This window comes from Ambystoma mexicanum, chromosome 5q (assembly GCF_040938575.1).
Source record: "Ambystoma mexicanum isolate Mex_15411 chromosome 5q, UKY_AmexF1_1, whole genome shotgun sequence".
NCBI lineage: Eukaryota > Metazoa > Chordata > Amphibia > Caudata > Ambystomatidae > Ambystoma > Ambystoma mexicanum.
This window is the reverse complement of record NC_090933.1, coordinates 186,109,047-186,132,202: the sequence shown is the minus strand read 5'-3', so window position 1 is coordinate 186,132,202 and position 23,156 is coordinate 186,109,047. Positions and strand designations below refer to the sequence as shown.

General features: G+C 51.8%; 1 protein-coding gene across 1 annotated transcript; it reads left to right on the top strand.

The window, feature by feature from the left end:
- Window positions 1–17: 17 nt before the first annotated feature.
- LOC138498237 (uncharacterized) lies at window positions 18–22,268 on the top strand. The gene is made up of 3 exons (XM_069622096.1): window positions 18–179; window positions 20,059–20,874; window positions 21,867–22,268. Exons 1-3 carry the CDS (start codon window positions 18–20, stop codon window positions 22,266–22,268), a joined length of 1,380 nt encoding a protein of 459 aa, XP_069478197.1.
- Window positions 22,269–23,156: the final 888 nt, after the last annotated feature.

Below are 23,156 nucleotides of genomic sequence, written 5' to 3'. Positions count from 1 at the left end.
CCTGCACCTTCAAGACCATGCACAAGCGCTGGGAGGACCTGAAATCCAGGACTCACAGCAAGGCCTTGTGCTACGACCAGGCTGGTGCCACCGCAGAAGTGCACCATGTGCGCAGGTGCCAGCTTTCAACTACAAACATGCAGGTCCTGGAGACGTCCTACCCAGCGCTGCACACCCAGGTCTGCAAGTTACATGAACGTCTGGAGTCGACTGGTGAGTATCCATGTGATACAATGCTCTATGGTGCGTGTGCATGTTGTTGCATGTTGGCAGTGAGCCCCTTAGGCTTACAGCAAGTATGCTTCTGAGACGGATGCCTGCGTGCATGCCCCAGACATTGCTCTACATGTATGCATTCAGGCAATATGTATTTTTAATGAGCTATTACTTGCATTGTGTGTTGAAGTGCTGTCTTTGAGACCGTTACTTGTGTCTGAAACGTGCCAGTGTGACAAGTGTGACAGTTGAGGTAGTGTTGCCTGTGTCATGTGCATGCATGATGTTAATGTGAATGTGTCAAAGATGGGAATGTGTGACTGGGCATCACTCACGCCTGGATGCAACAGGTGCATTTGGATGTCTGGCTTAGTCGTCATTCATGATGATGTGCAGGAGATACATAGTCTACTTGCACATCATCACAGTGAGGTATGCCGCCTCGTTGGCTGGCTTGCAATATGTCTGTTCCGTGTTGTGCTCCATGAGATGTTCACTGCTGCAACCCCCTCCTCGTCTTCCTCCTCTATGCGCCAGTCGTCCTCCAGGATGCCTTCCAGCCCAGATACCACGAGGGCCCCCTGTGCACCAGTCCCATCCACATTGCCCAGTCTGGTGGAGCCAATATCCCTGCCCGAGTAGGGATGTCCAAGGGAAATCAATGGAGGTGGTCACTGTGCCTACCCAGGCACAGACAGGGTCACAGGCAATGGAGGGACAGCAGGCACCCAGAAGCAGTGAACGTGCCGTAAGGCCCTGGGTAGCATCATCAGCTCAGAGGGCTTACACACATAGAAGGCACTGGGCACTGTGGCATCAGGTGGCAACAAGGAGGAGGCTATCTTTTACAGGGCAGAACATCCAAATGAGGCAGGTCCGCAATGTGAGGCAGGAGGCACACATGGACCCGAGGGACAGTATGTCTTCTGTGTTCAGGGGATATGGTAAGCAGATCAGGGCAGAGACAGCAGCGGGCTCAGGAAGTGAGGGCTGGGTTGGTCAGGGCTGAGATTGCACTGCATTGGGCACTGAGGTGGGCTGCCATCCTGGAGAACACTTACAGGGAGGCTGAGGTGATAGAGACACAAACGCTGGAGACCCTCCCTGCAAGCCCTCCAGGCAAGAACGGAGGTCTGCATGAGGAGTGAGGATGTGGCGCTGGACTCAGCCCTGGTCGAAAGTCTAAGTGAGATTGGAGAGGAGGAGTTGGACTATCCCGCTGCCTGTGCACATAGTTCTTTAGGTGTAGGTTTCCTTTTTTTATTTATTATTTTCCCCAGACTTTTAACACTTCCCTTCCAAGTTTTTATTATATATAGATGTTTAGACTTAGGATAATCATTTTATCACATATTTCCCATGGACTACATTGCGCTTCATTTCCAGTTTATTTCTGTACATATATATTTCAAATGCAGCATTGTACTTGTTACATTCCACGCTCACTGCAGTTCATTTGTGTTTTGGCCTCTTTGATAGTTATATTTTCAGCCAGTCATCTCTCCATTGTAAGTCATGTGTATTGTGGCATGCATGCGTGTGTGTTGTTGTTGCTGGGATGGTTGCGGATGTCAGGATGCACATGTGCCTGACATGTGGGGGTGGGTCCATCAGACGACTTGGTTCGCACTGTATGTTTTCATTAGCATTTACCTGTGCAGCATCACTGTGTGTTTGGCATCTGTGTGGTTGGAGTGGAGGGATGTTGGTTCACTGTGTTCCATGGTCCCGTTTTAGCACATTAGTTTGTCATTGCTGTGTAAAGCCCATGTTGTGCGGACACGTTCCCCAGTATGTGCAGTCATACAATGCCTTCTCTCATGTGTTGCTCAACCTCTACCACTGGAATGCAGTAGTAGGCAATATTTGCTCTTCCAGAGTGGCAGTACAATTCTGCAGTCTCTGTGAGTCATGCTCTCTCTGACTGCCCTACCATCACCCATGCATGGCCCTATCATGTGATTGTTCCCTGACAGGTATTTTGCCACCCAGGTCACTCATGCGCAGGCTGAGATATGCCTGGCCATTGTTTGTGGATTTTGCAACTAATTTTGGTAGATTTGCTTCTGTCGTGGCACACATTCTGTCACTGTGTTTTGATGCCTTGCCAATGTGCTGTGGGGTGAAATATAGCCCCTGAATGCCAGAAATAAAGAGGCCAAAGTGATTTGTAAAGTCCCATTAAAGTATAAGGCCAGCACACAAACAGTGATGTCAGACATGAGGCCTATTGGACTAAAGACAGGCCTAAATCTCAAATGAAGGAGACATATGCTCGGAGGTACAAGCGTATGAAGATATGCACAGCGCATTTCAGCAAGGAAAGGGAAAGACATGTGGCTGAAAACGTTGTTTACTAAATCCATGGAAAGCTACACTTTTTACTTAAAGAGACAGATAGCTGGGTGTACATGATCTTCAATGTAATACCAGACTCTGCCCCAGTTATCCCAAGTGAAACCAAGCTTATTGCAAATATACGAAATAAAAAAACTTCCTTTTCCTCATCCAAATGACAGTATGCAGAGAGAAGTGCCTACTAGATTTTCAGAGTTTGAACATGGTTTTCTCATTTAACTGCCCTATGCATATGGACAATCCAGAAGCAGAAGTGATACTCGTGTCTTTGTCAACTGTGACAATAAAGAAAAGATATTACACAGGGATATAAGGCCTGGATGTCTTATAAAATGATTCATGTAAAATGTATTGATATTGATATTGATATTTTATTTCTATTGCGCTCGTACACAAGTGTTTCAGAGCGCAAGAAGGCAAGGGAGCGGAACAGGGGAAAACAAAACAGCGATCTTACTAGGCCCAGTGACATTGAGAACGTGCAAATGCATCGGAGAGGGGGAGGGGAAAAGTGCATGGCTGGGGGTAGAAGTAGAAAGTGCGAAGCAGAGGAGACAGATAAATAATAATAAATAAATAAATAATATAGGCAACAAACAATGGTAGTGCAGCCAGCAATTCGCAAGTGCTAGGTTCAAGGCAGCAGACAGGGTAGGTCTGATAAGTGCAGGAAGAAAAAGGGTGGGGGCTGTATGCGTACAGGTACAGACCCCAGTGCAAGGGGTGGGCTGGAGGCAGTGCGGGAGGGTGGCACGGTGAGCAGGTACCTGGGCCAGGAGGACAGAGGGTGGCCAGGTGCATGGTGCCATGAGAGAACCGATCAGCAGGGGAGAGGGGGAGCGAAGGTAGAAGAAAGGAAGAAGGTCTTGAGGTGCTTCCAGAACCATAGATGGTTCTCCTCAAGTTTTAGAGTGGCAGGGAGGATGTTCCAGAGGGAGGTCCCAGCCGAAGATAGAGATCTACCCCCAGCTCGTTTCTTTGAAAAACGACTGACCCTGAGGGAGTTAGAGGTAGAGGAGAGAAGAGCTTGAGAGGGGAGGTATTTGCGGAGGGATAGCTAAAGGTATTTTGGACCCATGCCCCAGAAAGCCTTGTGGACAATGCAGAGGGTTTCGAATTTAATCCTTGCATCCACTGGGAGCCAATGGAGAGATTTCAGAGCTGGAGAGATAACATCCCAGGGCTTGAGGCCAAGGACAATTCTTGCAGTCCTGTTCTGGATTAGTTGCAGGGGGCGGAGAGTAGAGGCAGGTAGATTTAGAAAGAGGCTGTTACAATAGTCCAACCTGGAGAGAACCAGAGCTTGGGATGCCATGAGCTTCTGGGGGAATGAGAGGAAAGGCAGAGTACCTCTGGGGAGGTACAGTAGGAGGTTTGACTTTTTAGAGCCCTCAGAGATGTGGGCAGAGAACGAAAGGGTGGAGTCAAAGATGACCCCGAGATTCTTAGCCTCGTAGGTGGGGGTAGGAGGAGGGCCAAGGGAAGCCGGCTAGTGAGTGAGGGGAAAGGATGGTGAAGGTGTGCCGATGAGGAGGATCTCTGTCTTGCTGGCATTCAGACAAAGATCATTGGCGGCACACCAATCTTGAATGGCAGTTAGGTAATCAGAGATGAGAAAGGGAGAGGAGGTGGCCCAGGGCAGCCTGAAAAAGAGTTGAGTGTCGTCAGCATAGCACTGGAAATTTGAGCAGAAAATGGCAATGCAGTGGGCGAAAGTTGCCAGGTATTGGTTGAAAAGCCAGGGCAAGAGGTTAGACCCCTGGTAAAGAGGAAGGTAGTTGATAGGAAGGACCCAAGTTGGACCTGGGAGGGTCGATCTGAGAGAAAAGAGGTCAGCCAGGCCTGAGCCTGATCAGTGATACCCAGGTTTTCACGGAGACGGTGAGCAGGATGGTATGGTTGACTGTATCAAAGGCAGAAGAGAGATCAATGAGGATGAGGACAGAGGGAATGTTAGAGTCAAGGTTGGAGAGCAGATCTCCTGTTACGCTCACCTGGCTCCCACAGAGGCGTCGATCTGAACTGGACAGCTGTGGTCTCCACCAATGTGGCGCGTAGGGCCGAGATGACGGACTGGACTGGCCCACCTAGCTTCGTTTGCTTGGCTCGTAGGAATATTCTTCTGTAAATGGAGAAAGGGAACTAACCACCCGTGGGGTTGAGCGTAAATCCCCCCAGCCCCGCTGTTCTCCCCACAGATCACCTTTGATGTCTTATAGTCTCACCTGATGGTTTGAAAAGATGAGCTCTCCATCCTGCATTGAGCACAGGGGCGCGTTGATAACCAGTTGCTTCACTGGCTCGAAGGAATTGGTGAGTTCCAGAACAATATTGACTCCGAAAAGTATTTAGTTCGTAATAGTTCACATGTCTGACTTTCACTCTTGTCTGATTCCTTGCAGGTTGCAGCTTGACCCTAGTGAAGAGTTCCTCGTGGTAGCTGACGAAGTTCAGGTAAGGATTTGGCTTATCCTACTCAGTTCAATAAAATAAGGCCAGAATGTAACCTGTGGCTTGCTCCCTTATTCAGGTGTGGCGAGAAAATATGAAGTTCGTGGAATAATGCCTCCGGCGGTAAAATTAGGTAAGTCTATTGTGGTGAGAAGAGTTCCCCTTGTTTGTCCCTTTGTCTCACCTTGTTGTCCTTTTGTTCCCCTTAGGGGCCGGGGTACGGCGAGGATGCAATGGAGACTGCGCCGACCCGTGAAGAGGAATAGTACCCCCGGCGGTAATCAGGTAAGTCTATGGGGGTAGTTACTATTGCCTCTGTTTATTCCCTTGGCTCACCTTTGCTGTTCTTGTGTTCCCCTAGGTGCCAGAGTGCGGCGGGAACGTGCAGAACGATGTAGTGGATCGTGAGGATGCTGCGAAGGCCGGTGAGTTCAGCGCAGCGCTGCAGCAGGCGAGGCGGCGCGCGTAAAATGCTTCTTTCTTCCAGCTCGAAGGCGCGGTTGATCCGGAATTCAGGTAAGGATCGAAGGTTTTGCTCTTATTCTAACCTCTTCTCCTTCTGTTCCTCCCTTTTTCTAGGAGCTGCAGACTCGAGGCGGGCGTGGCAGAAGACTGGATGCAGGCTTGCAGACACGGTGAGCGTTACGCTGTTGGATGCAGAATAACGCGAAGCATGTGCTGCTCTTCGGGCGTGGCTTAAATAGCCTCCAAAGTAGTCCCAGGTAAGTATTCCTCCCCAGCCCCACCCGAGTAAAAAATAGTCCTTAGGTAAAATAGTCCTTTCTAAGCCTCATTTGGCTTGGAGCTCTGCAGCATGGTCTGCATCAGGTAAACTTGCAGCATGGTCTGCATCAGGTAAGTTCTACTATGGTGCCAGGACTGACTCTCCATATGAGCCTGGCGCCATAGGCGCCAGGTCTGCACCCAAACAGCCCCTAGCAGGGGTTTTTGGGCTTGCTCAAAATAACGTGATGCCTGCTTCCAGGGTTGCTGGACCTGGTCTTGTTCCCCGGGGGTAGGCATCATGACAGCACTCCCCCCCAAGGCCCCTCCTAAAGTCGTTCTTTCCCGTGGTTTTGGTTTTTCTGGGAAATTTTGGTGGAATCTTTTCACCAATCGAGGTGCATGCACATGGTCACTAGGTTCCCAAGACCTTTCCTGTGGTCCGTAACCCTTCCAGTCGATTAAATAAAAATGTTTTGACTTCACCATCTTGGAGTCCAGGATGTTCTTAACTTCAAATTTGGGTTCCCCGTCTATAAGGATGGGGTCTGGTGGCTTGGTTAATCTTGTCCCTGGTTGCACAGGCTTCAAAAGTGACACATGAGACGGGGTGAATTCGCATATCAGCAGGTAAATCCAACTTGACGGCCACCGGGTTGATAATGGCCTTAATAGAGTAAGGTCCCAAATATCTAGGGTTAAAGGTCCGCGTTCCCTTGAGAGGTATGTGTTTTGTGGCCAACCATACTTGGGCCCCTATCTGGTACTGTTGACTATCACTTCTATGCCGATCAGCATCTTTCTTATATTTCTCCTTCGCCTGTTTTAAATGTGCAGTTGCCTCCTTAAAGGCTTGTGTAATCGTAGAGTGCAGATAGTCCACTGCGGGCATTTCTAAGTGTTGAGGTGAGTCAAGGTCTGAGGTTCGAGGGTGGTGCCCATATAGGGTATAAAAGGGGCTTTGTCCAGTTCCAGAATGTACTGAATTATTGTATGTATATTCGGCGATCCAAAGAATGTCCTTCCAATTACTCTCAGTGTGATGAAACATACAACGCAGGTATTGTTCAAGAGTCTGGTTGGTCCTCTCCATTTGACCATCGGTCTGGGGGTGGTAACTGGTTGATAATCTCACGTCGATTTGCGCCAATTGACAACATTTCTTCCAGAAATGTGAAATGAATTGACTGCCCCGGTCAGAGACCAATACGGACGGAAATCCATGTATGCGAACAATGTTTTCGAGGAATTCTTTGGCCAGGGTTGAGGCTGAAGGTAGTCCTTTTAAAGGAATAAAGTGGGCCATCTTGGAAAAAAGATCCACAATAACTAGAATGGTGTTAAACCCATTACAAGTAGGTAGATTGGTAATAAAGTCTAACGATAAGGTGTGTCATGGTGTAGGCGGAATGTCTAAAGGTTGTAAGAGCCCAGCTGGTTTTTTCTTTTGACTTTCGTTTTGGGCGCAAATGCCACAAGACATCACACATGATTTAATATCCTTTCGCCAGGTGGGCCACCAGAATTGTCTTTTAATTTTAGCTTCAGTTTTTGCAATACCTGGGTGCTCCTCCATTAGGGTATCATGATAACGGGAAATTACTAGCTTTTGTAGTTCCTTGTGTGGCAGAAATAGCCGCCCTTGGTAATAAGGCAGATCATTGGTGACAGAGTAGTCTGGGCCTTTCTTTACCCAGTCCTGCAGGGCTGTAGGATCAAAGAGTTGCTGGATCTTTACCTGAATGTCCTCTAGAGTCTGTAGAGTAGTCATGCCAAGAATCCTTTGTTGGGAAATTATAGGTACTGGTTCTGGGTTCACTTCTGCCTCTCCCATCCCTATTCGGGATAAGGCGTCTGCTTTACCATTCTTACAACCTGGTCGATAGGTTATCACGAAATCGAACTCGGCAAAGAACAATGCCCATCGGAGTTGACGTGACGATTGGGCCTTGGCTGTTTTTAAATACTGTAAGTTCCGGTGATCAGTGATCAGAGTAATGGTATGCCTGGCACCGAGAAGATATGCCGCTAAGCCTTGAAGGCGGAATTAATGGCTAATAACTCCTTGTTGGTAATCGCATAGTTTAACTCAGGTGCCGAGAACTTTCTGGACCAAAATGCTACTTAGTGAAGCTGGCCGGTTTCAGGGTCCTTTTGAGACAGGAGAGCTCCCATGGCTAGACTGGATGCATCAGTTTCCTCTATGTATGGAAGTTCAGGGTGCGGGTGCTTTAACACAGGTGCAGATGTGAATTTCGCTTTCAGCTCTTGGAAGGCATTTTCAGCTTCTTCAGTCCACATAAAGCGTTTATTTTTTCGCAAGAGTGCTGTGATGGGATGTACGACATGTGAAAAATCTGGGATGAATCTGCGGTAGAAATTGGCAAAGCCGAGCATGCTTTGTACTCCTTTAACTGAACTGGGTGATGGCCACTTAAGGATTGCGTCCACCTTTCGTGAGTCCATTCGGACTCCCTTTGGGGTCAGGATAAACCCAAGGAATTCAACATCTGTGGCATAAAAAACACATTTTTCTAGTTTTGCATATAGTTTGTGCTGGCGCAATTTTTCAAGGCCTGCTCGGACGTGCTTCACTTGGTCAGATTCTGAAGAGGAGTATACTAGGATATCATCGATATACACGACAACACAAACATCAATGAGTTCACGAAGGACATCGTTCATGAAGTATTGGAAGGCTGTTGTTGCATTGCACAACCAGAAAGGCATTACTTGGTATTCGAATAACCCATACTTAGTGCGGAAAGCAGTCTTCCATTCGTCGCCCTCTTTTACAAGTACCAGATGGTATGCCCTCCGGAGATCTAATTTAGTGTATATACAAGCGTCCTTCACTTGGTCTAGTAGTTCAGGGATCAGAGGCAACGGGTATCGGTTCTTAACAGTTATCTGGTTCAATGCGCGGTAGTCTATGCACATTCTGAGGTCACCTTCCTTTTTGGGCACGAAGAACAAAGGTGAAGATGCAGGGGACTTGGATGGGCGAATAAAGCCATTGGCAAGGTACTGGTCTAAGTATTGTCGTAGGTGAAGGTTCTCAGGTTCCGTAAGGGCATAGATCCTGCTACAAGGGGGTTGTGCACCGGGTATGACATCGATTTGACAATCGTACGATCTGTGAGGAGGTAAGATGTTTGCCTGTTCCTTTTGGAAGACATCCTGGAATTCTTGGTATTCTGGAGGTAGTTGCATGACTGCTGTGGTTACTGTGGCCAGGCCTGCGTTCTGATTTTTCTTTGGGTAACAGGTTTGTGCACAATCCGGGAAGGTTATTCTCTTCTTTCGCCAATCAATACAAGGATTATGTGTTTCCAAACAAGGTATCCCCAGTATTATTTGGAACTGTGGGGCTTTGATTAGATCAAACACAATAGTCTCTCGATGCCCATCCTGACCCAATAGTGTCATCTCTGCGGTGGAATGAGTTACAGGCCCAGAGGCAATTTCAGTTCCATCGACTGTGGTGATGACATCTGAGGTGGTTTTTCGGCAGAGAGGTAGATTCATCCTGGAAGCCAATTCATAGTCCACATAGTTTCCTATGGTCCAGCTATCAATGTATGCCCTTATTGCGTGCATACGCGATGGCTGCCCTGGATCTACGAGGACCATTGGTATGATGAAATGCAAGGTCTGAGTATCCTTCTTCAAGCTCGGCAAGCGGACCTCTACGCTTGTCGGGCGTGGTCGTTTCCCGAGTCTGACTCCATATGGCTTTTATCAGCAGCTCCTTCCACCTTCTTGGGTGGTTTTACAGAGCAATCCTGTAGAAAATGTCCAGAAGTTCCACAATATAGACACAATTGCATTTGCCGTCTCCTTTCTCTTTCCTTCTGGGTTAAGGGTCCTTTAACCCCTCCAATTTGCATGGGTTCTGAAGCAACTGCTCCTTTGGGGTTAGCATGGGTTTTGGCCAACACCCGATTCTCAAACTTGGCTCGATCAGCCTTTCTGTTCTGAAGTCTGTGATCTAACTGGACCACTAAGTCTATATATTCAGCGCAGTCTTGAGGTGGGTTCACGACTTGAGCCAAGACATCCTTAAGTTCTCCTCAAAGCCCTCGATGAAATAACGTGATTCGTTTTACCTCAGGCCATCCAGTTTCCACTATTAACCTATTAAAGGTCGCGATGTAGGATAGAAGGTCCTGGTTACCCTGTCGTAGGGACAAAAGTTTGTTATCCAGGGCTTGTCCTTGGGAGTGCCGGGCAAATAGTCTTGCTAGTTTGAAAGCCCTGAAAATCCCGAAGAATTGGGTCATCCTGAGTAACTAGTGGAATTGACCAATCAGCTGCACTGCTGCTGAGATATGACAATACAAAGGCTACCTTGGCTTGATCGTTTGGGAAGGCTTCAGGTCTGCATAAAAAGTGCAAGCGGCATTGGTTCATAAACACGGCAAACCTTTTGGGATCTCCGGCAAAGCGTTCGGGTGGGGCTAATGGAATATTTCCTGGTAGGTTTATTTGCACAGGGTTACTCGATAACACAGGAGCTGGATTTCCCCCGGAACCAGGTAGGGGTGCTTGTCCAGCCTGGCTTTGCAATAGTTGCATAGCAAGGTCATCAGTTCGCTCCTTAGACAAAATCAGCTCTCTCCTAAGAGCATTGGTTTCTTGACGGGTGGAATGCACTTCAGCCCTCAGTACCCCTAGTAATTGGGCCAATTGGTCAGTCTCTGAGGTATCCATAACGCCCGGGTGGGAATTTGTGGGTAGGCTTCGCGTTCTGTTATGCTCACCTGGCTCCCACAGAGGCGTCGATCTGAACTGGACAGCTGCGGTCTCCACCAATGTGACACATAGGGCCGAGATGACGGACTGGACTGGCCCACCTAGCTTTGTTTGCTTGGCCTGTAGGAATATTCTTCTGTAAATGGAGAAAGGCAATTAACCACCCGTGGGGTTGAGCGTAAATCCCACCACCCCCGCTGTTCTCCCCACAGATCTCCTTTGATATCCCCTCTTATAGTCTCACCTGATGGTTTGAAAAGATGAGCTCTCCATCCTGCATTGAGCACAGGGGTCCGTTGATAACCAGTTGCTTCACTGGCTCGAAGGAATTGGTGAGTTCCAGAACAATATTGACTCCGAAAAGTATGTAGTTCGTAAGAGTTCACATGTCTGACTTTCACTCTTGTCCGATTCCTTGCAGTTTGCAGCTTGACCCCAGCGAAGAGTTCCTCGTGGTAGCTGACGAAGTTCAGGTAAGGATTTGGCTTATCCTACTCAGTTCAATAAAATAAGGCCAGAATGTAACATGTGGCTTGCTCCCTTATTCAGGTGTGGTGAGAAAATATGAAGTTCGGGGAATAATTTCTTCTGCGGTAAAATTAGGTAAGTCTATTGTGGTGAGAAGAGTTCCCCTTGTTTGTCCCTTCGTCTCACCTTGTTGTTCTTTTGTTCCCTTTAGGGGCCGGGGTACGGCGAGGATGCAATGGGGACTGCGCCGACCCGTGAAGAGGAATAGTACCCCCGGCAGTAATCAGGTAAGTCTATCGGGGTAATTACTATTGCCTCTGTTTATTCCCTTGGCTCACCTTTGCTGTTCTTGTGTTCCCCTAGGTGCCAGAGTGCGGTGGGAACGTGCAGAAGGATGTGGTGGATCGTGAGGGTGCTGCGAAGGCCGGTGAGTTCAGCGCGGCGCTGCAGCAGGCGAGGCGGCGTGTGTAAAATGTTTCTTTCTTCCAGCTCGAAGGTGCGGTGGATCCAGAATTCAGGTAATGATCGAAGGATTTGCTCTTATTCTAACCTCTTCTCCTTCTGTTCCTCCCTTTTTCTAGGAGCTGCAGACTCGAGGCGGCGTGGCAGAAGACTGGATGCAGGCTTGCAGACACGGTGAGCGTTACGCTGCTGGATGCAGAATAACGCGAAGCGTGTGCTGCTCTTCGGATGTGGTTTAAATAGCCCCCAAAGTAGTCCCAGGTAAGTATTCCTCCACAGCCCCACCTGAGTAAAAAATAGTCCCTAGGTAAAATAGTCCCTTCTAAGCCTCATTTGGCTTGGAGCTCTGCAGCATGGTCTGCATCAGGTAAGCTTGCAGCATGGTCTGCATCAGGTAAGTTCTACTCTATGACCCTGGCGCCATAGGCACCAGGACTGACTCTCCATATGAGCCTGGCGCCATAGGCACTAGGACCGCACCCAAACAGCCCCTAGCAGGGGTTTTTGGGCTTGCTCAAAATAACTTGATACCTGCTTCCGGGGTTGCTGGACCTGGTCTTGTTCCCCGGAGGTAGGCATCATGACATCTCCACGGATGTTCAAGAGAGACACATAGGTAATGTGTGTGAATATATAAGCCATTTCTTGCAGAATTGTACAGGCAGCTAGTCATGTCTCCTGAAAATGAAACTTATCCTTCAAGACTTTTCCTCTGCCGGTCCTGGAGAGGGGGGTCTGGTTGTCAAGCTTCAATCAGCTCCATTGCTTAAAAAAATAGAAAGAAAACCACGATGGAAATAGATAAAGCCATGCCTGTTCTTTCAGCAGAAGTGACTTTATGTCACAACTCCCATAAAATGTACATTACAGTTGCAGTCAGGGCCATTACAAGGCCTAGAAGGGATGTGTGAAGATAAACATGAGCCAGCCACTGGCTGATCACATGCTTCAGGGGAAAGAGAACAGCGGAAATGCTAGAGTTTAGTTCATGGAAAAATACATATTATTGCATAAAAAGGGCAGCGTATATGCCACAACGCTCATTCTAGACTTTTATTAAGGGTGACAGTAACCCCCTTTGAACCACGCCAAAATGATTTTTGTGTGATAAACATAACAGAAGTTATTCATGAAAATTTGATTTGGGCCTTCCCTTGATTCCCAGAGATTTGAAAGTTGGTATGAGGGTGAAGGACAAAATTAACATGGGAACTATGAAGTGGCATATCTTTCATTGATACGGCTCCTGAGCAAATGAAAAAAAACATATCCCTGCATAGGAAGGGCATGCTGACTTAAGATTAACATCATCTGATTTGCCTTAAAATGTAGTTCTTAAAAATATATCCATACATGTAAATATTTGAAAAATGAGAGTACTTGCCATGTTGATAGATTTTCAGAGTTTGAAAAGGCCAAGCCCACATGTCAGTTTGGGATGACAAAGCTTTCTCCTCCCACAGCTTTCCTAACTCACACCCCTCATCTCCTTGTACTATTAGCACATAGGTGGGAGGTGGGTAGAGAAAACCAACCAATCCCTTTTGCGGGAATCATGACAAGTTTGTGATGTCATTTGCCCTATAAGTAAACCAGTTTGCATCAGAACTGGACTTTTTCACTTATTGCGGAAGGTAACCTGCTGCTGAACTCTTGCAAGAAATACCCAAGCAGAGAGGCCCCAAATCTTGCATTGGAGACAGGGACCAGGAGACATAGAAGCTGACTGGGACCCCTTGGAGGAGCCAGAGGGACTATCCTTGACTGACACGCTTGCTGTCCCAGCCGTGCTCTGCTGTTCCCTGATGCCCATTACAAGGCCTCTCCTGTAGGTAAAACTATCCCCAAAGCCATAGATTGTGTAGACTCTGCATTTTTCTCAAGTATTGTTCTTGTATTTCCCCTGTTTGTCTTTGTAGATCCTTAGTATATTTAATTAAAGATAATCAATTAATTCCCCTATAGAAATCACAGGATGTGTTTTGTTAGCATTTCAAACTAACAAGCTCTTCCCAGTGTGTTTTGAGCCGGTATAGACCTAAAGATTGCCAAAAGGATGAATCCCAAAACCCTGTTTCCACGTGAGTGTGCAGGGTGCAAATTGAAATTCCCCATTGATCCCCTTCATTTTAATTCAGAAGTGTGAAGCCTTGTATTTCCTTTGCATATGTGGTGGGAAAAACAAAATTGCCCCTTTGTTCCCATTGTGCTCTGATCCAAACCACAAAGTTCTGCCTGTTCTTTTTAGGTGTGGCAAAACACATTTTCCCACTGCTTTTCTTTCCCTCATATTGCATCTGTGGTAATAAGTGAAAAAATGATTTTTTCCCTTTGAATCCTTTTTCCTAGGAGTGCATTTTTATCAGAACCCCAAAACGATGTTCCCATTGTGTTCTCACTCTCTGCCACTTGCCTTCAATTCAGAGGGGCCAAGTCTAATTGATGTTTGCAGGGTGGGGCTTGTTGTGAGAGAAAGTATTATAACCAAATCAGCAATCACTGTGTGTCTTGAATTATTCTTTTTTCCATATTGGTGGGTGATTTGAAAAGAAAGCTGCAGGGAATTGTGACTGCATATCTCAGTATTATCTCTGTGTTGGTGACATTATGGAAGTCGTTGTCGCAGCATTGGTGGCTGATGTTAGTCTGTTCGTCAAAATTGGTTTAAATAAATTAATAAATCTATATTCTTACTACACACCGGCCTGGTTTCTAGTCCATTGTGGTACCGGGTATTTATTGGGCTTGGGTGCAAGACAGGTTGGAGGCCTTGCCAAAGTGAACCTTAACAAACTAATAATGCTTTGTTGAGTGCCACCTTGATTGGGGGGAAAGGAACTCCCTGAGTTGAGTGTGACTGCGTAATAAACTGTGATAGTGACATGGGCAACATGCACGTGTTTTTGCATTCACTTGTCACATGTGTATGGTGGGGGATGATTGAGGCCTGGAAGGGTGTGTGACCAGATGCTCCACTCATGGAAGGACCTATGGTGATTCCAGTTGGTCGTATTTGTGAACTACATGTTGGTGTTGCACTTCATGGTGCTCTTAGGCCACGGACGTTCAGGTGAGCTGCAGACATGCATTGCACAATGTGTGAGACTGTCAGGGGGCTGTCTGGGGGGTGTCACAGGTGAGGGGGTATGGGGTGTCCAGTCTGGAGGGGGCAGCCTGTGGTTGGTGTCCAGTCTGGAGGGGATGCCTGTGGGTGGTGTCACAGGTTAGGGGGGCTGGGGGTGGTGGCCCGTCTGGAGGGGGCTGCCTGTGGGGGGTGTCACAGTGAGGGGGCTGGGAGTTGGCATCCAGTCTAGAGGTGGTTTCCTGTGGGGGGTGTCACAGGTGTGGTGGGCTGGGGGCTAGTGTCCAGTATGGAGGGGGCTGCCTGTGGGTGGTGTCACTGGTAAGTGGGGCTGGTGGTGGTGTCCAACCTGGAGGGGGCTGCCTGTGGGGTGTATCACAGGTGAAGGGGGCTGGGCGTGGTGTCCAGTCTGGAGGCGGCTGCCTGTGGGTTTGTCCAGTCTTGAGGGGACTGCCTGTGGGTGGTGTCACATGTGAGTGGGGCTAATGGGTGGTGTCCAGTCTGGAGGGGGATGCCTGTGGGGTGTATGACAGGTGAAGAGGTCTGGAGGGTGGTGTCCAGTCTGGAGGGGGCTGCCTGTAGATTGGGCCAGTCTGGAGGGGGCTGCCTGTGGGTGGGGTCCAGTCTGGAGGGGGCTGCCTGTTGTTGGTGTCACGGGTGAGGGGAGCTGGGGCAGTGTCCAGTCTGGAGGGGGCTGCCTGTGGGGCGTGTCACATGTAAGGGGGTTTCAGGGGGTGGTGTGCAGTCTGGAGGGGGCTGTTTGTGGGTGGTGTGCAGTCTGGAGGGGGCTGCCTTTGAGAGGTGTTACAGGTGATGGGGGGCTTGGGGTGGTGTCCAGTCTGGAAGTGGGCTGCCTGTGGGTGGTGTCTAGTCTGGAGAGGGCTGCCTGTGGGGGTGTCACAGGTGAGGGGGGCTGTGGGTGGTGTCCAGTCTGGAGGGGGCTGCCTATGCGGGGTGTCACAGGTGAGGAGGGCTGGGTGGTGTCCAGTCTGGAAGGTGCTGCTTGTGGGGGGTGTCACAGGTGAGGGGGGCTGGGATGGTGTCACAGGTGAGGGGTGTCTTGGGTGGTGTCCAGTCTGGAGGGGACTGCCTGTGGGGGGTGTCCAGTTTGGAGGGGGCTGTCTGTGGGTGGTGTCACAGGTGGGGGGCTGCGGGTGGTGTCCAGTCTGGAGGGGGCTGCCTGTGGGTGGCATCCAGTCTGGAGGGGGCTGCCTGTGGGTGGTGTCACAAGTGAGGGGGGTTTGGGGTGGTGTCCAGTCTGGATGGGGTTGCCTTTGGGGGGTGTCACAGGTGAGGGGGACTGGGCGTGGTGTCCAGTCTGGAGGCGACTGCCTGTGGGGGTGTCACAGGGGAGGGGGTGGGTTCCAGTCTGGAGGGGGCTGCCTGTGGGTGGTGTCACAGGTGAGGGGGTGTTGGGGGCGGTGTCCAGTCTGGAGGGGGTTACCTGTGGGGGGTTTCACAGGTGAGGGGGAATGGGGTGGTATACAGTCTGGAGGGCTGCCTGTGGGGGTGTCACAGGGGAGGGGGTGGGTTCCAGTCTGGAGAGGGCTGCCTGTGGGTGGTGTCACAGGTGAGGGGGGTGTTGGGGGTGGTGTCCAGTCTGGAGGGTGTTACCTGTGGGCGGTGTCACAGGTGAGGGGGACTGGGCGTGGTGTCCAGTCTGGAGGCGGCTGCCTGTGGGTTTGTCCAGTCTGGAGGGGGTTGCCTGTTGTTGGTGTCACGGGTGAGGAGAGCTGGGGGCGGTGTCCAGTCTGGAGGGGGCTGCCTGTGGGGGGTGTCATGTGTGAGGGGGGTTCAGGGGGTGGTGTCCAATCTGGAGGAGGCTGCCTGTGTGGGGTGTCACAGGCGAGGGGGGCTGGGGTCCATCTGGAAGTGGGCTGCCAGTGGGTGGTGTCCAGTCTGAAGGGGACTGCCTGTGGGGGTGGGGTGTCACAGGTGAGGGGGGCTGTGGGTGGTGTGCAGTCTGGAGGGGGCTGCTTGTGGGTGGTGTTCAGTCTAGAGGGGGCTGCCTTTCGGAGGTGTTACAGGTGATGGGGGCTGAGGGTGATGTCCAGTCTGGAGAGGGCTGCTTGTGGGGGGTGTCACAGGTGAGGGGGGTCTTGGGTGGTGTTCAGTCTGGAGGGGGCTGCCTGTGGGGGGTGTCCAGTCTGGAGGGGGCTGTCTGTGGGAGGTGTCACAGGTGGGGGGGCTGCGGGTGGTGGACAGTCTGGAGGGTGCTGCCTGTGGGTGGCATCCAGTCTGGAGGGGGCTGCCTGTGGGTGGTGTCACAAGTGAGGGGGGTTTGGGGTGGTGTCCAGTCTGGATGGGGTTGCCTTTGGGGGGTGTCACAGGTGAGGGGGACTGGGCGTGGTGTCCAGTCTGGAGGCGGCTGCCTGTGGGGGTGTCACAGGGGAGGGGGTGGGTTCCAGTCTGGAGGGGGCTGCCTGTGGGTGGTGTCACAGGTGAGGGGGTGTTGGGGGTGGTGTCCAGTCTGGAGGGGGTTACCTGTGGGGGGTTTCACAGGTGAGGGGGAATGGGGTGGTACACAGTCTGGAGGGCTGCCTGTGGGGGTGTCACAGGGGAGGGGGTGGGTTCCAGTCTGGAGAGGGCTGCCTGTGGGTGGTGTCACAGGTGAGGGGGGTGTTGGGGGTGGTGTCCAGTCTGGAGGGGGTTACCTGTGGGCGGTGTCACAGGTGAGGGGGACTGGGCGTGGTGTCCAGTCTGGAGGCGGCTGCCTGTGGGTTTGTCCAGTCTGGAGGGGGTTGCCTGTTGTTGGTGTCACGGGTGAGGAGAGCTGGGGGCGGTGTCCAGTCTGGAGGGGGCTGCCTGTGGGGGGTGTCATGTGTGAGGGGGGTTCAGGGGGTGGTGTCCAATCTGGAGGAGGCTGCCTGTGTGGGGTGTCACAGGCGAGGGGGGCTGGGGTCCATCTGGAAGTGGGCTGTCAGTGGGTGGTGTCCAGTCTGAAGGGGGCTGCCTGTGGGGGTGGGGTGTTACAGGTGAGGGGGGCTGTGGGTGGTGTGCAGTCTGGAGGGGGCTGCTTGTGGGTGGTGTTCAGTCTAGAGGGGGCTGCCTTTCGGAGGTGTTACAGGTGATGGGGGCTGAGGGTGATGTCCAGTCTGGAGAGGGCTGCCTGTGGGGGGTGTCAAAGGTGAGGGGGGTTGGGGTGGTGTCCATTCTGGAAGGCGCTGCTTGTGGGGGGTGTCACAGGTGAGGGGGGTCTTGGGTGGTGTTCAATCTGGAGGGGGCTGCCTGTGGGGGGTGTCCAGTCTGGAGGGGGCTATCTGTGGGAGGTGTCACAGGTGGGGGGGCTGCGGGTGGTGTCCAGTCTGGAGGGGGCTGCCTATGGGGGTGCCCAGTCTGGCGGGGCCTGCCTGTGGGTGGCGTCCAGTTTGGAGGGGGCTGCCTGCGGGGGGTGTCACATGCGAGTGGGGCTGGTGTGGTTTCACAGGTGAGGGAGGATGGGGTGATATACAGTGTGGGTGGGCTGCCTGTGGGGGTGTCACAGGAGATGGGATGGGTTCCAGTCTGGAGGGGGCTTCCTGTGGGTGATGTCACAGGTGAGGGGGGCAATGGGGGTGGTGTCCATTCTGGAGGGGGTTGCCTCTGGGGCTGTCACAGGTGAGGGGGACTGGGGTGGTGTCCAGTCTGGAGGGGGCTGCCTGTGGGGGGGCTCAAGGGGGCTGCCGGTGGAGGCTGTCACAGGTTAAAGGGGCTGTGGGTGGTGTCCAGTTTGGAGGGGGCTGCCTATGGGGGTGCCCAGTCTGGAGGGGCCTGCCTGTGGGGGGGTGTTATAGTTGAGTGGGGCAGGGGGTGGAGTCAAGTCTGTAGGGGGCTGCCTTTGGGGGGTGTCACGGGTGAGGGAGGCAGGAGGGTGATGTCCAGTCTGGAGGGCGCTGCCTGTGGGGGTGTCACAGGTGAGGGGGGCTGCCTGTGGGGGGTGTCACAGGTGAGTGGGGCTGGGGTGGAGTCAAGTCTGGAGGGGGCTGCCTGTGGGGGTGTCACAGGTGAGGGGGGTAGGAGGGTGGTGTCCAGTCTGGAGGGGGCTGCCTGTGGGGGTGTCACAGGTGAGGGGGTGGTGGGTGGGCAGACATGTGTTGCCGATCCCGCCCAAAGCCAGTACTTTCGCATGTGCCCCGACGGTCCTTGCAAGGGACAATGCACTTTCGGAATTTCTTCAATGTGACAAAACAGCACCATTTACATTTTAAAAAGATGATCATTGATATTTTATTATTCATTTGTGATTTTTGTATACAGCCTATTTCTCCATCGGCCTGGGATCCCTCTGATAGTCATCTGTCAGGGCTATCTCCTTCAGCCGCTCCTCCATTGCTATAGGTGTAGTTTTGCTTGTCCCACTAAATAAACACAGCACACGTCACTAATTGCATAGAAGGAAACGAGGACTGGGTGAGCTGCTGACACCTGATCAGGACCAACGTATGAACTTTGAGATTCTGCCGTGCCACCCAACGCCTCCCATACTGGGAAACAGCAGTTTCTGGCACCTCTGATCCCTGAGAAGCAGCAGTGTCTGGCACCTCTGATCCCAGAGAGGCAGATACCAATACCCACTGCGCCCTGATACCTAGAAGCAGCAGCCTCTAGCACCTCTGATCCCTAAGAGGCAGATACCAATACCCACTGCACCACTGATACCTGAGAAGCAGCAGCATCTAACACCTCTGATCGCTGAGAAGCAGCAGTGTCTGGCACCTCTGATCCCTAAGAGGCAGATACCAATACCCACTGCACCACTGATACCTAGCAGCAGCATCTAACACCTCTGATCCCTGAGAAGCAGCAGTATCTGGCACCTCTGATCCCTAAGAGGCAGATACCAATACCCACTGCACCACTGATACCTGAGAAGCAGCAGCATCTAACACCTCTGATTCCTGAGAAGCAGCAGTGTCTGGAACCTCTGATCCCTGAGAAGCAGCAGTGTCTGGCACCTCCGATCCCTAAGAGGTAGATACCAATATCCACTTCACCGCTGATACCTGAGAAGCAGCAGCGTCTAGCACATCTGATCCCTGAGAAGCAGCAGTGTCTGGCATCTCTGATCCCTAAGAGGCAGATACCAATACCCACTTCACCGCTGATACCTGAGAAGCAGCAGCATCTAACACCTCTGATCCCTGAGAAGCAGCAGTGTCTGGCACCTCTGATCCCTAAGAGGCAGATACCAATACCCACTGCACCACTGATACCTAGCAGCAGCAGTGTCTGGCACCTCTGATCCCTGAGAAGCAGCCGTGTCTGGCACCTCTAATTCCTGAGAAGCAGCAGTGTCTGGCACCTCTGATCCCTAAGAGGTAGATACCAATATCCACTTCACCGCTGATACCTGAGAAGCAGCAGCGTCTAGCACATCTGATCCCTGAGAAGCAGCAGTGTCTGGCATCTCTGATCCCTAAGAGGCAGATACCAATACCCACTTCACCGCTGATACCTGAGAAGCAGCAGCATCTAACACCTCTGATCCCTGAGAAGCAGCAGTGTCTGGCACCTCTGATCCCTAAGAGGCAGATACCAATACCCACTGCACCACTGATACCTAGAAGCAGCAGCGTCTAGCACCTCTGATCCCTAATAGGCAGATACCAATACCAATACCCACTGCACCACTGATACCTGAGAAGCAGCAGCATCTAACACCTCTGATCCCTGAGAAGCAGCAGTGTCTGGCACCTCTGATCCCTAAGAGGCAGATACCAATACCCACTGCACCACTGATACCAGAGAAGCAGCAGCATCTAACACCTCTGATCCCTGAGAAGCAGCAGTGTCTGGCACCTCTGATACCTAAGAGGCAGATACCAATACCCACTGCACCACTGATACCTGCGAAGCAGCAGCATCTAACACCTCTGATCCCTGAGAAGCAGCAGTGTCTGGCACCTCTGATCCCTGAGAAGCAGCCGTGTCTGGCACCTCTGATTCCTGAGAAGCAGCCGTGTCTGGCGCCTCTGATCCCTGAGAAGCAGCAGTGTCTGGCACCTCTGATCCCTAAGAGGCAGATACCAATATCCACTTCACTTCTGATACCTGAGAAGCAGCAGCATCTAGCACATCTGATCCCTGAGAAGCAGCAGTGTCTGGCATCTCTGATCCCTAAGAGGCAGATACCAATACCCACTTCACCACTGATACTTGAGAAGCAGCAGCATCTAACACCTCTGATTCCTGAGAAGCAGCAGTGTCTGGCACCTCTGATCCCTAAGAGGCAGATACCAATACCCACTGCACCACTGATACCTGAGAAGCAGCAGCATCTAACACCTCTGATCCCTGAGAAGCAGCAGTGTCTGGCACCTCTGATCCCTAAGAGGCAGATACCAATACCCACTGCACCACTGATACCTAGAAGCAGCAGTGTCTGGCACCTCTGATCCCTGAGAAGCAGCAGCGGCTAGCACCTCTGATCCCTGAGAAGCAGCAGTGTCTGGCACCTCTGATTCCTGAGAAGCAGCAGTGTTTGGCACCTCTGATCCCTGAGAAGCAGCAGTGTCTGGCACCTCTGATCCCTAAGAGGCAGATACCAATATCCACTTCACCGCTGATACCTGAGAAGCAGCAGCGTCTAGCACATCTGATCCCTAAGAAGCAGCAGTGTCTGGCACCTCTGATCCCTAAGAGGCAGATACCAATACCCACTTCACCGCTGATACCTGAGAAGCAGCAGCGTCTGGCACCTCTGATCCCTGAGAAGCAGCAGCGTTTGGCACCTCTGATCCCTGAGAGGCAGAAGTGCCCTCTGCACCTCTGATCCCCGAGAGGCAGCAACCAATACTCACTGGACCTCTGATCCCTGCGAAGCAGCAGCGTCTGGCACCACTAATCCCTTAGAAGCAGCAGTGTCTGGCACCTGTGATCCCTGAGAAGCAGCAGTGTCTGGCACCTCTGATCCCTGAGAGGCAGAAGTGCCCTCTGCACCTCCGATCCCCGAGAGGCAGCAACCAATACTCACTTGACCTCTGATACCTGCAAAGCAGCAGCATCTGGCACCACTGATCCCTTAGAAGCAGCAGTGTCTGGCACCTCTGATCCCTGCGAAGCAGCAGTGTCTGGCACCACTGATCCCTTAGAAGCAGCGGTGTCTGGCACCTCTGATCCCTAAGAGGCAGATACCAAAACCCACTTCACCGCTGATACCTGAGAAGCAGCAGCATCTAACACCTCTGATCCCTGAGAAGCAGCAGTGTCTGGCACCTCTGATCCCTAAGAGGCAGATACCAATACCCACTGCACCACTGATACTTGAGAAGCAGCAGCATCTAACACCTCTGATCCCTGAGAAGCAGCAGTGTCTGGCACCTCTGATCCCTAAGAGGCAGATACCAATACCCACTGCACCACTGATACCTAGAAGCAGCAGTGTCTGGCACCTCTGATCCCTGAGAAGCAGCAGCGGCTAGCACCTCTGATCCCTGAGAAGCAGCAGTGTCTGGCACCTCTGATTCCTGAGAAGCAGCAGTGTCTGGCACCTCCGATCCCTGAGAAGCAGCAGTGTCTGGCACCTCTGATCCCTAAGAGGCAGATACCAATATCCACTTCACCGCTGATACCTGAGAAGCAGCAGCGTCTAGCACATCTGATCCCTGAGAAGCAGCAGTGTCTGGCACCTCTGATCCCTAAGAGGCAGATACCAATACCCACTTCACCGCTGATACCTGAGAAGCAGCAGCGTCTGGCACCTCTGATCCCTGAGAAGCAGCAGCGTTTGGCACCTCTGATCCCTGAGAGGCAGAAGTGCCCTCTGCACCTCTGATCCCCGAGAGGCAGCAACCAATACTCACTGGACCTCTGATCCCTGCGAAGCAGCAGCGCCTGGCACCACTGATCCATTAGAAGCAGCAGTGTCTGGCACCTGTGATCCCTGAGAAGCAGAGTGTCTGGCACCTCTGATCCCTGAGAGGCAGAAGTGTCTGGCACCTCTGATCCCTGCGAAGCAGTAGCGTCTGGCACCACTGATCCCTTAGAAGCAGCCGTGTCTGGCACCTCTGATCCCTAAGAGGCAGATACCAATACCCACTTCACTGCTGATACCTGAGAAGAAGCAGCGTCTGGCACCTTTGATCCCTGAGAAGCAGCAGTGGTTGGCACCTCTGATCCCTGAGAGGCAGAGGTGCCCTCTGCACCTCCGATCCCCGAGAGGCAGCAACCAATACCTACTGCACCGCTGATACCTGAGAAGCAGCAGCGTCTGGCACCTCTGATCCCTGAGAAGCAGCAGTGGCTGGCACCTCTGATCCCTGAGAAGCAGCGGTGGCTGGCACCACTGATCAGTCAGAGGCAGAAGTGCCCTCTGCACCTCTGATCCCTGAGAGGCAGCAGGGTCTGGCACCTCTGATCCCTGAGAGGCAAAAGTGCCCTCTGCACCCCTGATCCCTGAGAAGCAGCAGCGTCTGGCACCTCTGATCCCCCAGAGGCAGAAGTGTCCACTGCACCTCATGATACATGAAAATTAGCAATATCCACCTCTGATCCCTGAGAGGCAGAAGTGTCTGGCACCTCTGATCCCTGCGAAGCAGTAGCGTCTGGCACCACTGATCCCTTAGAAGCAGCAGTGTCTGGCACCTCTGATCCCTAAGAGGCAGATACCAATACCCACTTCACTGCTGATACCTGAGAAGAAGCAGCGTCTGGCACCTTTGAT